This window comes from Athene noctua, chromosome 21 (genome assembly GCF_965140245.1).
Source record: "Athene noctua chromosome 21, bAthNoc1.hap1.1, whole genome shotgun sequence".
In the NCBI taxonomy this organism is placed as follows: domain Eukaryota; kingdom Metazoa; phylum Chordata; class Aves; order Strigiformes; family Strigidae; genus Athene; species Athene noctua.
This window is the reverse complement of record NC_134057.1, coordinates 2185807-2202074: the sequence shown is the minus strand read 5'-3', so window position 1 is coordinate 2202074 and position 16268 is coordinate 2185807. Positions and strand designations below refer to the sequence as shown.

Below are 16268 nucleotides of genomic sequence, written 5' to 3'. Positions count from 1 at the left end.
AGCAGGTTCTAGGACAAAATTAGTATCTCAACCCATTCAGCTGCCAATATGTCAATATGGCTGTAGAATCATTTTGTTAGAAACTGTATTTTTGTCTTTTCAAAACAATGAAAATGCAAATTTCAAAAATGGGCTCTTCTTCTAAAGCAGCTGCTACCTTTTGGGGTTTTTTGCATGTGTTTCACCTTTGTGTTTGCTTTCTATCTCGGTGAAAACTAGACCAGTGTTCCATGATGATATAAAGCAGCATGTCAGTCAGCAGCTGAAAAAGCAAATGGCTGTGAGCCGTCTCAGTGGACTGGGATTGAAAAAGGGCTTGTTCTCCCGAGCTCTTAATTTAGTACAGATGAATTATAGCATACTAAAGCTCTGCATATATTCAGAGTTTATAGGTTGGAAAAGATCAGTGTGATCAGTCTGACCTAGTATAATAAAGACCGTAGGAACTCCCAAAATTCATTCTGCTTTGAGCATGTTGTTCAGAAAAGCAACTACTCCAGAAAATCCCATCCATGACAAACTTTGTGTTGTTATTGAAGGGTAATTACTTTTACTGTCAAAAATTAGGTGGGTGGGTTTTTTTTTGTTTTTTTTTTTAATTTGTCTACATTCAGTCACAGAGTTTTATTATAACTTTGGGTGCTAGATTGAAGCATCCAATTGGTGGTTTTAGTTTCTGGTTTCCACCACGGTCTAGGCTTATGGTCACATCATCCTCTTCAGTATTTTTCTTGAGAAGTTCCTTGACCTCTGCGCTCTGGGCTATATTTTAATTCCTTTAATCACAGTTTTCTCTGAACCCTCTCCAGTCTTCCAGCATCGCTTTCTGAACTAGGAATATAAAAATCAGATACAGTTTAGCAGTGGTAGCTTTCACAGTGGTGGCGATACTTCCTTCTGGTGGCCATTTTTTGTTTGTAGGTATCTCCATGGTCATACAGTCTTTTTAGGTCTTGGTGATGCAGTGGGAGTTTGTGTTCACCTGTCAACTGCCAGAACTGCTGATCGTGCCCAGAATGGTGTCTCTGTGATTTTCTTCCCAATTTTATTCAAGAGTGAAAGTAAAAATTAAGAAAACTTGTCAGAAAGCCAGCAGAAATTCCTGATGGATAACCATTTTCTTTTATCTCTGAGGAAAAGTGTCAGTAAATCTGCTTGCAGTGCCCCTCTTAAGTGACTGTTTTACCCCAGCCCACTCCCAAAACTAGTCTCAGTAAAATGTATGTTACTGCCTTACAGCCAGACTATATAGTAATCCCTCTTCATTATTACCTTTTTCACTTTTACAGTTTGTAAATTCGCTGAGGTCTATGTTTTCTTCCAGTCATAGCCAGTTTAGTGTATGGCCAAAGTGGGATCTCATTAGAAATGCTCAAGGTCAGAAAATTTATGGGACCTTGATGACAGCTGAAAATTCTGATGCCCTTTTAGTCTGCACTTTGGAAAGCTCTCTGCAGATCTGCTGTTATTAGGATACGAAAGTGAGATAGTATCTGTACATGGAGGCACTTAGCTCTTTCAACTCCATGAAAAGAATCTTCTGATGCAGACTCTCTTCATGGTCAGAAAATGTGTCCATCTTCCATTTGGTGCGCTTTGAAAATATAGGAATGTCTTTTTAGGGATGTTTCTGTGTCCAGTGAAATACTCAGAATACAATAGAGTTAAGATAGGTTAAAAAGCAGTCTTTCAAATGTGAAGGGAATATTACTCTCATTTGCCTGGTCTGCAAATGTATGGTCTATCATCTTAGAAGCAACTTCATGAAAATGCTCCATGTGCCTGCATACTCATATTTTTTTTTTTTCCTAGTCTCTTTTCTCTCTTTGAAAGCTTTTAAATATTTAAATCAGAAAAATCCCAGGGAATGCTTTCCTGGCTTTAGGGGTAGAGGTAAGTGTCAGCTTACTAAAGTAAGGAGAAAAATAAAGTGAGAGTTTTGTAGCTTGACATCTGAAGTTAACAAATTTTGGCTAGCAGGTGGTTGAAACTCTGGACATTTGGCTCAGCTCAGGTGCTTACCCAAATCTCAGAAGAAATTCCCTCTGTGACCATCTTTTCTGGAGTTTTGATCTTTAGAGAAATAGCTCCATGTTGTTCCTGCCCCAGTCACAGGACACAGTAGCAATGGTTGTTCCTTCATTGGGAAGAGATTGTCAGGAGTCCCAACATCCTTCTGCCAGCCAGGAATCTGCTCTGGATCCCAGCAGAAAATAGATCAGTAGAAGAAAGGATCATGTAATAAACTGGATGGGAGAAAGGTTAGAAAATCAGAAAGAGATGGAGACCTCTTTTAAAAACTTAATTAACAATAAGGAATAGAAATTTAGCAAAGGTTTTTTCCAAATGTTCAAAAATTTCATGATGCACACAGAAGAGAGAACTGTACCAACAGCACAGATTTAGCACATGAATTCCGCCAGTTGTGATTTTAACACAACTTACAAAATTGTGTGTATTGGAAGATACCCGTGGCTTTTCTTAAATGGGCTTTCTAACACCCTGCTGTGTTTCTGCTTCTCAAACATAGTGGAGGCCCTGACTTTAACAGAGTTTATGCTAAACCTGTCACTGTTTGAAAATAATTATCGGCAAAGGCCTTTTAAGGAATCTGGGGGTGAGTTGAGGACAGAGTGGAGCAGGGTGACCTGTTCCCATTTGCAGGTGGAGTCCTGCTGGGATGCAGACAAATATCACTGGGGACTCATCCTGGTTGGTGCTGGCAGGCAGGCACAAGTCAGAGCAGTGGTGGGGTCCCAGAGGTGCTTGGCTTTACCCTGGAACTGGGAGGAAAGGATAGTCAGGACAGAGAACAGAGAACACTCGTGACCAGCTGCAGAGCTGCATTTCTACAAGAAGCAAACGCCACTAAACTAAAACGAATGTTTGAGGCTCCCATAATCACCCCAGGAAATGTCCATCCAATACGACAGGTCACGTCCAACAGTCATTTATGAAATGAAGAGATGCAAGGAGATGCAGCATGCTCTGGATGTGCTGGATTCATGCTGGTGTGCACAACGGCAGTACCTGCACAGGCTGTGCCGTACTCACTACTAGGCTGCTTTGAACGGGCTGTCTCACGTCCAGCAGTCCCAAACGAGTAGCCCAGTCCCACATATTTGCATTCAAGCAAAACTTTTGGCTGGAAAACAAAGGCATGATTTATAAATCAGAGACATAACAGCCACGCTGTGTTCATCACTGACAACTGGGGGAAAACCATGGGTCTCTCAAGGCATGCTGATATTTCCCCTCTCCTCTACTTTGTAAGATGGATATGCAATGAGAGATCTATGCTTTTCCTTAAGACTGTTATAACTGATTATTTGACATTTTTATTAATGAGAAATCTGTCAGGTTACACTAAAAAATGGCTCTGAATAGTAACTATGCTTTGTTATTTCCTCCCTTTACCACAAACTCCTAAAAGTGGACTTTGAGGCCACTTGTATAATTTTACAGACTGAAATAATCAGTCTCCTTTTTTGTCTTTTATATGAAAGAGGGTTTGATTTATTGGAGCATAAAAAGCAGTTGAATCCAGAAAATTTCTGCTGCATATATTAACTGGAAAATGTCCACCATTAAAAATAAAATCCTTACTCTGTCTGAATCTTTTGCACAATGTGTCATGTTTCATCATGGAATGTGCACGGTTAAGTTACAAACCTGTTAAAATATGGTTTGTCAAGAAAATGCTAACAGAATTTTAACTGAGAGATTGTTAAAATCAGCCAGAGATTTAATGCTGTCCTACTTGAATGCTTTTGGCAACTCAAAGGACGTGGAACATGCACCAGTGACATCTAGCGTACAACAAAAGAACTAGAGCTCCGTTTATACTCTGTCTTGTGAACCATCATTGCAGGTCTTCAAGCTGTGAGAAGTGATTTTTTGCTCAAATACCAAGGAGATGTTTTGCAGCAGAAATCAAGGAAGTAGTTGTGAATATCAGCGGAGCGTACTAATACAAAGGGAAATCATTCTTCAAAACACATTGGGTTGCTTTTTCTGAGAGTGTGGGTCTGTGAGCGAGCAGCCACTGCTCTTCTTTGAAGCTTTGAAGTTAGTATCATGAAACCACAGCATTTCAGCACTCAGGATGAATTGTTCTGCATGTTATGAGATCCAGCTAATAGATTACACAGACATATCAGAGTACATTCTCCCCAAGGTTAAAAAAAAAAAACCAAAACAAACAAAAAAACCCAACAGGGACAATCAATGCTATGAGGGTTGATCAATAAATTCATTTGAGAGGAAATCAGTTGTAAGAAATTAACACACTCTAAGAAATTGTCTCTTAGGAGTGTAATTTCTGTCTTGTGATCAGCCTAAGGAAGTATAAGGTATTTTAGTCTTTCTTCAGACATGCAGAGTTTATATACAGAAATCCTTTCAGAGTATTTTTTTTTGCTGTTGTTTTTCAGGATTTTTTATCTCAGCGTTTTTCACTTGATTTTCCTTCTCCAGGAGAACCAGTGTACATGTAGGAGTCTGGGGTTCTGCTGTAGTTAAGAGCCAGCAGGATCTCCTCCATCCTAATGAGTACTTCTGCCTTTGATCTTTATAGCTGGAGCCTACTACTTGGCAGCTTTTGAGACAGTCAATCCTCACTTCAAAAGTGATCCAAGAATTTTTCTGTTCCTTTGGAAGTTAAAGCCTTGGCCAATATGCTTTTTCAGACTCCTAAAATAAATTTTTTTAACAAACATACTGTTTGCTATCAGAAAGTCATCCAATAGAAAATTTTCCATCATATGGGAAATGAGCTCTATTGATTAGGATCTGCATTTGACCACTTGTCTTTAAACTGCCAGTTACTGGATCAGATACTGAACTTTCCCACTGCATTTGCTTTTTCAGAGACTGCTCCAGTCCTTTACTTGGTAACTATGTTGTTCCAAGTTCCTCTCGTAGGTGATTCACCAACAGAAGATAGGTGTTGTTACAGGTTGCAAGCGGTGACAGCAGCACGTGGTTCCTGGTTAGCTGATACCCTAGTTTAGCCTAGGACCTAGCTCTGTGTTAACAGAGTGCCTTGGAGGCCTAACTGAAGCCAGGGGTTTTGTGATAACTGTATAGATAGCCTATTGTTCCTGTAATTACTAACGTTAGTCAAGGTTGTTCTGGTATCTGGCAGCGGTTAGAGAACCCCTGCAGTTTAAATTACAGTTTATTATAAGCATTTAATGTTTTTCCTTTTAGAAGAGGTGTGAAACTGTAAGAAATGGCCTGCATCTTACCAAAACAAGAAAAAGAGAAGGCAGTTTACAGTAACCTCTCTTTGTCACCTCTTGTGACCTCCAATCTGACTTTAAGGAAGTTAGTACAGATGATGTAGCATTTTCTAAAATGTTATTGTTTTCCTTGTTAAAATTCTCCTGAATCTCTCAGGGATGTTGCTACAGCTTCCGCCCAAAAATTGCCATGATGGAGAGGACGCTGTCAGGTAGCATGAAGCCAGTGAATAAACTCCCTCAGCACTCTGCCAAATGTTGAGAGAGCACATCCTTCAGCTACTCTGATGTTTACTCCTACTGGAGATGAGTTCATCTGATCATTGCCCCTCTGTGTTCTCCTCTTGCCATCAAACAGTCATGCTATAAGAGGAAAGTCTTACTCAAATAATTCAGTATTCAGTAATTCAGTACCAGCACTACAGTCTAAGAAAACAGCAGACATTGAGGCTAACTAGACAGAGCAGATAGGAGAATGAGGTTCGGAATTGATGCAGCTGGGGAAAGGGGTCGGGGATTAATAAAAGCATGGTTTCTCCAAATCCCTTTTCTTTTTAATATTGAAAGGGAAGTCAAAAGGAACAAAACGTAGGCTATCCCTCCAACTAAATAATTTCTTTAAGAAACTGAGGAAGGTCCTCTAAAAATTACCTGCTTTTAGAGTAGCATCTAGTTGATCTTTAGGCCAGAGTGGTCTTTATGAATGTGTGCAGGAGGGTTAGTTAATCCTCTGCAACAGACCACTGAAGGAAAAAGCACAAAGCCAGCCATTTGCCATGCTACTCTCAATGGCATGGAGAACTTTTTGCCCCTAGAAATTAGGATAAGCTTCAGCTCACCTCTCCTTTTCAGTGTTTAAACTGTGTTCTGGTATTAAGTGCATTGGAGCTATCGCTGACATAGGGGGGATTGCAAGGAACTGCTAAAATAAGAAGTGCACAAGGAACAGGTATGTGCTTTATCTGACCACAGTTAACCCAACTATGCAGTAATTCAAACACAGTTAATAAAACTGGCTGTAACTGTTCTCTTTTGTGACATTGAAGGTTCCTGGATGGCAAACTGCTGGATATCAATAAAGAGTTTCAGCCGTACCTGGGGCAGGGGGGACGCATCCTGGAGATCCGCACCCCAGACGTGGTGGCGAACGTCAAGAAGCAGGCGCAAGCCGTTGGCTTCACGGAAGGCGCGTTACTCGCTCTGGCTGTCATAATCATCCTTTGCTGCATGCCCGCTATTTTAATAGTTATGGTCAGCTACAGACAGTAAGTACTTCTCCTCCTTTTTGTGGTAGAAATGTTGTAGTAGGGATGCTACATTTCACAGAAGAACTGTTTTGAAAATTATCCCTCACTGCAAGGAAATTATTATACTAGGAATTAGTTTTCATTTCCCTCTCACCACCAGAGTTTTTGTGGTGAGAGGGAAATTAAAGTCAGTGTTTGATGTGAGCTGTGCCTGAAAACAGAAGATGCATGGGAAGTACATCTTGCTATCCTTCCTAAAGTTTTGGTGCAGTAACTGGTTTAGAATATGTGCCAAAACACAACATCAAAAGCCAGATGTTTGAAATGCAAAAGTGTAAATTCAAAGCTGAATTCCCTGCCAAAAAAAAAACCCAAAACAACCCAGAGCAAGAAGGTGCTGTTTCAATAAATGAATCCAAAATCAAATTTTGTAGCTCAGGCAAAATGAGAGGACTCAACTTATTTTGTTTAAATCCTAAAATACTCACAGTTATATTTTTTCTGTAGCTGTATGCTTCTTAATTGCCAGCGTTTCATGAAGAATTGATTTTGTGCCATTTTAGCACTATCTAAAGCAGCATACACCAGAGAGAACCTTCTTGATATTTCTACTCACCTCTCATAGACTCAAGAGGTTTAAGTAATTGGGCTAATAGACTAATTAAAGGATCAACATCACTAACAAGTTCTTCTCAACTACGCCTTTTCAGGTCCACTCATTTAATCATGCATTCAATGCATTTGAACTTAATGGATGTATATTTATTCTTTAATTTCTTCTCATGAGGGATTTCTAATTCCATGTTCATGCTCTGAGCATGAACACTGAAAGAATCATTACAAAATAAAAATATAAATATTTCTGTGCATCTACCCCAGTACATGGCTATATTCAACTTCTGTATATACCGGTCTGTACCTCCTTATCTTTCTATCGTCATTATAAAATTGGTGAACTACCTGCAATGTAATATGCCCTCATCATGGACAGCCTCTGCTCCACAGGACCATGGAGGAGGGAGTTCCCAGAGCCCTGCTGGATTTTTTGTTTGTTTTGATTCTATGAAAAATGCTTTGGCATCTGCTCCCTTCATTGTGCTGAGGGCAATGAGGTGTCAGTGCCTGTGCTGGCTCCTGCTGCAGTGTTGCATCATTCTGTGGGAGGAGAGGGCATGGAAGAGCTGATATACATGTGTTACAGTAAAGCAATTACAGTCTGAATGCTGCAATAGGTGTAATGTGGTACGATACACCAGGTGAGATTTAAACTGTGCATTTTCCCTTTGTGCACTGCAGTTAGGAGTTAGCAAAGCCCTGTTAGTCATCATTTTAAAAGCCTGTCCTACATGAAAAAACAGCAGCCTGCCTGAAAGCGCTTTCCTCAGTGAAACAGAAAAACAGCCAAGGGCAGCCATTTCTTGATGGTTACTCCACATCCCAGTTTCTCCAAACAATTTAGGTCAAAGGAAAAAGTCCTTTTAAAGGAACTTGAAAGAGCTTGACAAACTTGCACACCGTTGGGATGGCAGTGCATCTCAAAGCTGCTTTACTTCTCCCAAAATTGTATATAAAATTTGCTTCTAGTGAAACACAACTTGAACCAGTTCAGCATACAATTAGTTGGTGGTTGTTATCTGAATTGCCCGTCTCTTTAAGAAATCTAATAGCATTATTTTTCCTTGACATCTGTCAGATTACCAAAAGATTATCAATCTCTTTTAAGAGCTTTAAGGAATCTGCCTAACTTCGTTTCATCAAAAATCCCATTTTTGTTGTCTAGAAATATGACTTGGAGTTGGATTTATAGCAGACCAATGCAAATAAACTATACTTCTATGAAAAATGTATCACTGAAGAGTGCCAAAGAAAATAAAAGGGTATTAGTGTTAATATCAATACCAAAAGCTATCCTGAGCCCTATGGTTTGTTTTTGCATTACAGCCTTTTTTCTCCTTTTCAAGAAGAGTTTCAGTATTTTTCCTGATAACATTCTGGCAAAGTAGGTGCTCCAGTCTGCCACTGAGTGTAGAGATTATAGTGGGATAAATGTAACTGTCATAGAGCACATGTAATGGAAATGTTAAAAATTTCTGTTAATTTTTTTTGTTGTTCAGTAGGTTCATTTTTCAGTGCTTTCCAGATCAGTAATCAGCTTATTAAATTTTGTAAAAATAATAGTTAATGAAAGAAAACTAATTTAATTTATAAAATATTCATTGTCAAAGTGCAGTTCAGTGCCTACATTTATTGCTTGTAAACAAGCCAGGAACTATCATTATTCTTTTCTATAAAATAGTGTCTTTGAAGTACACTATCCAGTACAACCCCATAAGGTAACTGTAAATAATGTATTATTTACTAATCAGAAAATACCAGTACCCTCTAAATAGCAATCAAAAATAATACTTCTTCACTACTGAAGATGTTTAGCATTTTCGAAACATGTTAAAATGAGAAAACAGTTTTAAAAATGCATCCCTGGTAGTCCACCTGTTAAAGAAATATCCTGAGATATATTCATGTTTTCATGTCTTACTCTTTTCTGTCTGTGTGCGTGGCAGGGGAGCTGTTCTCTGTAAGCCCAAAGCTGTTTTCCCCACTGTAATTCATATTTACGCTGACTGCAAAATTGTTTCAAGAGTATCAGAAATAGCAGCTAAACACTCTTCAGCTCTGGAAATTATGATTCTTTAAACATGTCATTAATTCTGTAATTTTATGTGTGGAATAATTAAGTAGCATCTCGGTTATAACTCCTATTAGGTTCACTGTTTAGGACAATTGTTGGAAACGGAATTAATTTAACCTTCCTTTTTATCTCTTTATCTTTTTTTTGCATAACAAAACAGATTCAAAGAGTAAGTACTTATTTTCAGCTTTGTTTCTAACAGCTTGTATGGGAATACTGATAGCATCCCAGTCTTTATTTTTAAGGAGGGGTACTTGACATTCAGTAAGTTACTTGCTGCTGGTCACCTTGTTTGGCGAGCTTAAAAGTTACTTATATGGTCACTCAGTGTACTTTATTATTGCATGCTAGCACACATTAAAAGATAATGTGATTCAGGACATTGTCTGTTTGCTGCAGAGAAAAAGGGAAATAATTCCTTGTGTGAGGTATTTCTCAAGAGAGCAGGTGCATGTCAGACTAGAGCTCACCGAGAGACTGCCCTAGGAAGGCTGGGGTATCGACACACCAAAGGTCGGTCAGTCAGGTCACCTCAGTGGCACTCCCCCAGTTCCACACCAGGGACTGTGGGCTTTGTTTTCTAGATAGAAATTTGTTTCATAGTGAGTTTACCCATTACAAAAAAAGAAAAAAAAATTTTTTTCAGAAAAACTCTCCATTGAGACAGGAATTTCCCAGCCAACCCAAATCAGAAAGGAATTGTAAGTGATAACTTAAACTTCGCTGGAGACTTTTTTTTGTGTGTTTAAAATTGCAGTTTCTTGGCACTTGAATAAAGCACTTGACCAAAGAGCTTACTCTCTCCACCATTAGTCTTGGGCAGCCAGAACAGATAAACCCTCCTCACGAGAGCAGTGTCAGAGCTAGCACATATGTTATTTCCTGGGAAATACCTGCTGTGTCAGTGGCGTTCTGCTGGTCAGGAGCTTTCTGCCCAGGGTTTCACCAAGAGAGAACAGAAACCAGAGAGCTGAAAAAGCCAGGAAAAGATTATCGTGTTATTACATTTCTTTGAAGAAGACAAAACGCGGGGATGTTTTGAAAACTGCAGGAAAAAAAACTTAGAAAACTTTGCCTCTCATCTTACGTTAGAGTGTTTCTAATGAGTATTTCTCCTTCCCTACGTGGCTTACCAAAGGCGACAGGCTGAATGTGCAAAGACTGCGAGAATCCAGATGGCTTTACCAGCAGGCAAACCAGCAACCGCTGCTGCCAATAACCTCTACGAAGAGCTTGGTGACAGCACCATGTAAGTAATCCTTGTGATACATCAATAAAATTGTTAGCGACCAAAGCCATGATTCACTTCCCAGGGATATCGCTTCATGGAGTCTGTGTCCGAAAGGCTTTTCTTCATGAAGGGGTCTTTCCCCAGCTCCTAGGGGTTCTCAAACATCCAGAAAATAAATAGGAGGGTTCTGTAAGGGGAGATAAAACAATTTATCCTGCTAGTGGGGATCTCTTATAGTGCATGGGGGGGTCTTTAACAGGTTTTAAGATGGTAAAAAGTAGGGTATAACCAGGTGGGTTTTTTCTAGAGCAAGAGCCTACCAGCAGGCCATTGCTACCAGGGTGAGCCAGGACTGGGCTCCTTTAGTCCCTTCACAAATCCAGGCCTCCATGACACATTTTTCAGAGCTGTGGACTAAACACTTCCAGTGAAATTGCTGCTGCAAATTCCCCGTTTGCTTTAGTGAGAAATAATCTGTTGGATGAAGTAGGGGGTTTTGTTCTAAATTTGCAAGTGTTTGAATATTGAAATTAAAGACAAAGGAGCTACCAAAACAGAGAAACCACGGGCAGTTAAATGAATATATCTTTTATCTATTACATGCTCATAAAATAATAATATTGCAAAGATGCCTACCTTTTCACGCTTCTGTAAATCTGAAGTTTATGGACTCCAGCAACAATTTAACCCTCAGTATGAAAATATTGCAGCGGAGAATAGCCAATTCATATTTGTACCCTGCTGGGGGGTTTTGTTGATAAGCTTGCCACACTTACTCACCTATGTTTGTATTTTAAAGCCAAGTAACGCTGAGGAGCATAGCATTAATGTGTTTGGAGGCAGGTAGAGAGAGAGTGTCGGGTGTTGCTGAGGATTTAGAGCAACTTTGCTCTGTTTTCAATCATTATTTGTTTTGCTCAGAAAGTTGAAATTTTCCAGACCGAGTTTATAAAATGTTAAGGAGGCATGACAGAGCGTATCACTGCTGCTTTAAGTGTTAGCGATCTGAGTGTGGTCTCTGCGTTTGAAATAACTCCAGAACTCGAGCTTTTCTGGGTAAATAGAGGAGCTATGCCTGAAGGAGGAATAGCTTCTCCTAACTGCTGAATTTCCTCCCATGACTTTTGTCTTTGTGAGGTGCTACTGCTTGGGCAGGAAGGGAGGAAAGACATATATTTGACAGCACCATATAGTCGCATTTTTGAATGTGAGCACTTTTGCTTGTGAACCACATAGGATCACATCTGTACACTTACACATACAGTGAGGTGTCCTGCTGGATAGAATTCCCATTTCCTTTGCACTTAACTAAACTTCTACTGAAATTAATGATTCACTTCTAATTTTACTGGCAGTGATATGAAGCTGTTTATCTGTGGGAACTAGACATCCCAATGGATGAATCTGCGTTTTGCACTGATGAATACTTTATGCTAAACACAGAACAAGCCTCATTGTGCTGGGTTTTTTACCTGCAAAGATATTTTTCTAATGTTTTTGTATTGCAGCATATAGGTACAAATGTACAGATTTGCAGTATTGACTTTGAGGCTTAGATTTATGGTCATTTTGACTAAAAATAGATTATATTGCACCAAAAATTATTCCATATTTGGAATATTTTCTCTCAGATGTCTTTGCATACAGCTAAGATATACTCATAGCTATCATTCTAAGGAACCGATTAAACATGAACTGGTAAAAATCCTTACAAGATAATGAAAATCCTGAGGATTTTAAAGCAAATAGCATGCTCCAATAAAAATATTTACAAATTATTTCTTTTTTTTCCTGTCAGATACTTGATTTCAAGGCACTGGTGTACCTTAGGAAATTATTATTTGGAAAATGCCATTTATTAACATTTATCATTAATTTTAGTAACATATTTACTGTCTTTACTTGTCCTAAGACAGGCCTCTCTCATTTGCAGTGCTGCCTTGTGTCTTGTTTTCTTATTTTGGTGTTTATAGCAAATGAAATGGAACTAAGCTCTTTAGTTTTAAATCTGCCTTGTCTCATAATTTTCATTTTTCTCTGTCTTTGGATACATAGGCATCAGTAAGTAAGCTCATTTCATTGTCTTAATATTTGTAGCTAGTAGGAACACTAGTTAATTTTCCTTTCAGTAATTCCCATTAAACCTTGCAATATGAAACTCATATTTTATTTGTCCATTGATCAAGTACAGGAAAGACATTTACTGTGAAGTTTCAATACTTCTATGCTTCTTTATCCTTTTCTTGGAAGTAGAGATGAAATATGATTGCTGAACTTGAATGGTATTATTTCTAAAGCCAAATAGTCCTACTACCTTAAAAAAACCCAATGCAAAGCAAGAGTGAGTGCATGCACAGAGGTTTGCTTTCAGTTTGTGAGCCTACGATCTCTCAATTGGATGCAAGCAAAATCTTTCTTTTCTGCTGTCTACAATTCCTTGCAAGGCAGGCACGCTTCTTTGAGTTTGGAGAAATGTGCTTCAAACTGGTGAGCTGATGTTTCTCATTGATTAAAATACCTATACATTAACAGAAAATGATCGCAGGATAACCTCATCCTTGAGAGGTGTCATGCAAAATGAAGACGGATCTGAGAAGCTTTCGAAATAATCTGTCCCAGTAGCATAAAGGTTATGTCATCTTGCATGAGCCTTCTACTGGAGGGTTTCCTTCAAGTTCAGAATCATTTATTTCTCTCGCCTCTAAATAGATTGAGGGTGCTTGACCAACCTCAAAGTATGTTGCTGTAGAATAAAGAATTAGTGTATTATTGTGAAGTCAATTATTTTTCATACTATTATATTCTGCCCAAAGGCAAGCCTTAGGCATACTGGTTTTCAGAGAACTGTAGTGCATGGGGAGGGTTTATTCACTGGTATAACCCTTCCTTTCCTGGGTGTTTTTCACAAATGGAGAGTGATCCCTGTGCTCTGTGCAGTGATTCTTCTCATCGGTCCTCTCAGGTCCCTCTGACCATTAGGAAGCTGTAGTTTCTCTGTGTGGATAATCTTCCAGTCAAAACAAGAAGCAAAATTTAAGCAGAAAGTGTGTTTCATTACTAAATACAGACCTTCAGGGAACTTTTACATATTAAATAACCTAGAGGAGATTTAACGGCTCTTAATTAACTCCTATTCAGTATCTAGTTATTTTAATTTATCTTCCAGTTTTGCTAGGGAATATTTAACCATCAGAGGTTAAATTTCCATTGACTTAGATTTGGTAATATTTTCTGAAATATGAAAAAAGAGCACCAGAAAAGACAGAACAATCTGACCAAGAGGTTTAAAACTTCATCTTCCAGCATCCATTTTCATAATGATGGAAAACATCATTTTCCCACATTCCTTTATTAATAAAGCCTAACCCTTTTTAATCTAAATTCTAAAGAATATTACGCAAATTTTGGTAGAGACATGACTTAGAAATTTTAGCACAGAAGGTTTTGTGAAAATGTTGGACAGCTCTAAGTCACTAAGGATAGTGTTTTGATTTGTGTGTGTAGATGTCATTGATACTCGTTCTATACTTCAGCTGCAGTTGCTTAACTGCAGAAAACAAGGTTTGAAGTATGGCATTCAAAGTGTGGAGTACCAGCATTAAGCAGAAGCAGTGAAGCTGTGAGTTGTACAGAATTGGAATTTAGTCTTTATTTCTACCATAATGTTCCCTTAGGCCATCATGTTCTCACAGATGTCTTACAGATATATTTAATATTTCAGAGAGCTTTTTAGAGTAGGTGCTCTTTTTAAGACTGCTTTTTTTGTTTGGGGTTTGGTTTTTTTTTCTTTGCATCCCCATGCTAGACAGCAAGTCTGTTTAGTTACAAAAAATTTGTACCTGACAGCAATGGAAATGCATTTTGATTCTATCTTGTTGCTGATGAGGGTGATCCTCTCTTTGAAAGGATAGGGGTTTTGTTTTTAGCGCTCTCTGACATTGGCCAATATCTTAAATTTGTCACAGGTTGGGGGGAAATAAATTTATTTTCAGCCTCAGGTGATCATTATTTAAAATAGGGCTCTAAGGGCACATTTTTCTAGTAGGCAGTCTGGGGATATTGATTTTGAAATACTGTTTATCTTAAAATCTGGTCAGAATTTTGTGGTATTAAAAATCTTTGAGGAAGGCAGGTTAACAAGGCACTAGGGGTGCTCGACGAATTCCAGAAAAATGTGAGACCTCCTGCTTTTGGTGTAGGCATTCAGTGTAATCCAGCTGCAGGGATTTTTCATTTTGTTTAATGTGGTACAGAGATGAAATTCATACATGTATTGATACTTCTGAGTCAAGATGTGTAGCATAAATACAAGGAACAATGCCCAACTTCTTTAAGAATCAGTGTGAGGAGAAGGGTCTGAGTCTGACATGCATCTCACTGACTGGCTTCAGCTCCCACTGGCTTCCTCACAGAGACTCTACAGGTCTGTGCTTCAGGGGTGCCCGGGTCCACCCCTGACTCCTCCTGCAGCTCACAGCTGGCTTGAACCACAGCTCTAATTTTGTGTGTGACCTATGTCCAGTCCTTGAAAGGCAATGCAGGGACACTTAAAGACTGCCTAATCATACACAGAACAGCATGTTCTATAGAATAGCAGAGGTTTGATGCACAATTATTACGGAATAGGTTTAATGTAAAAATCCCTGTGAATATTCTGTGTTGGCTGTGCACAGTACGGCACAGTGCCACTGCCATTTGAATGATGTAAACACAGTTACACATCACACACTATGCACACCATGAGTCCATATTATCTCACAGAGAAATTGTATCACATAACTACATAGCACTGATGTTTTGACATTTTTGGTCACTGTAGAGATAGGGTACAACATTGACTGGTACTTTTGAAATCCAAAGGGGGGGTTTTAAGAAGATATAAACTTATTTTTGAACTTGCTAAGTAGCTGAAAACTTGTTTTAATTTTTCTTCCTCCTCAAGTCCTTCTCCCTTAAAGAAGATGTAAAAGTAAATGTCTTGCCCAGTAGTCCCGTAAATGTGGTCTTTCTGTTGGATAGTTGTAGTTTGCTAGAAGTAATTTAATGGCTCTGATTCATATCATAAGTTCTTCTTTTCTCTCTCATATGTGTCTATGTCCATGCATGTTTCCTCACATGTGATTATCTTCTTTTCTTTCAAGTCTTTTTCTTCTCTACCATTTCCAACAAAGCAGGGGAAAAAAGTCAGTCTTAGAAGAAGGAGACCGTCAGAGAGTTATAAGCAGCTTTGCTTCCCGTGCTATTGAGGCTCACAAGCAATCTAATATCAATGGATCATTGAACAATAATCTCCCCAAATCTTCAAGTAACATTACTTTTTTATCTGACGAGAACCCATTAACTACTCAAAACCCATTATATGTGGAAAGTGTCACTCAAAGTCCTGCTGCTTCTGGGTTTCTACGGAAAAGAAACGATACTCTAGACACTCTTTCTCCGTCAGGACTAGTCTTGAGAGATGCCTCTTTGGGAGGCAGTCACCGTGCGTGGACGGTACCAGCTCACATTGCTAAGAGACACACGCCTGGTTCTCCAAGTAGGACCGTTATCACGGACTCTATTCGGTGGCAACAGGAGAGACTCAAAGCAGAGATTGAAGGAACTGAAAATCAGCGTAGCAGTGTTGATATTAGCAGCCCACTGTTGCAAACAATAAGTGGCCCCAGGTTAACTGTAAAAGAGAAGGCAAGACAGTTTGAGCAGCAGGCTTTGCAGGAAATGAAGCAAGTGAAATCTCCTGATGTGAAATCCATCCGATCGTCAGCACACAGCATCTGTTTCCAGGAAGGAGAGAACACGCTAGAGCAGTCTTCTAAAATTGCTGTTGCTTCTCCTTGCCTTCGCTCTCCTCTGTCCTC

The 16268-nt window shown here is 39.1% G+C and overlaps 1 protein-coding gene across 1 annotated transcript in view; it reads left to right on the top strand.

Moving 5' to 3' along the window:
* Nucleotides 1-16268, top strand: part of PCDH15 (protocadherin related 15) — a 448489-nt gene that overhangs the window by 416197 nt on the left and 16024 nt on the right. The window contains exons 30-31 of the mRNA XM_074924175.1: nucleotides 6290-6508; nucleotides 10318-10428. Coding sequence (XP_074780276.1) covers nucleotides 6290-6508; nucleotides 10318-10428 — 330 coding nt within the window. The remainder of the gene's footprint in view (nucleotides 1-6289; nucleotides 6509-10317; nucleotides 10429-16268) is intronic.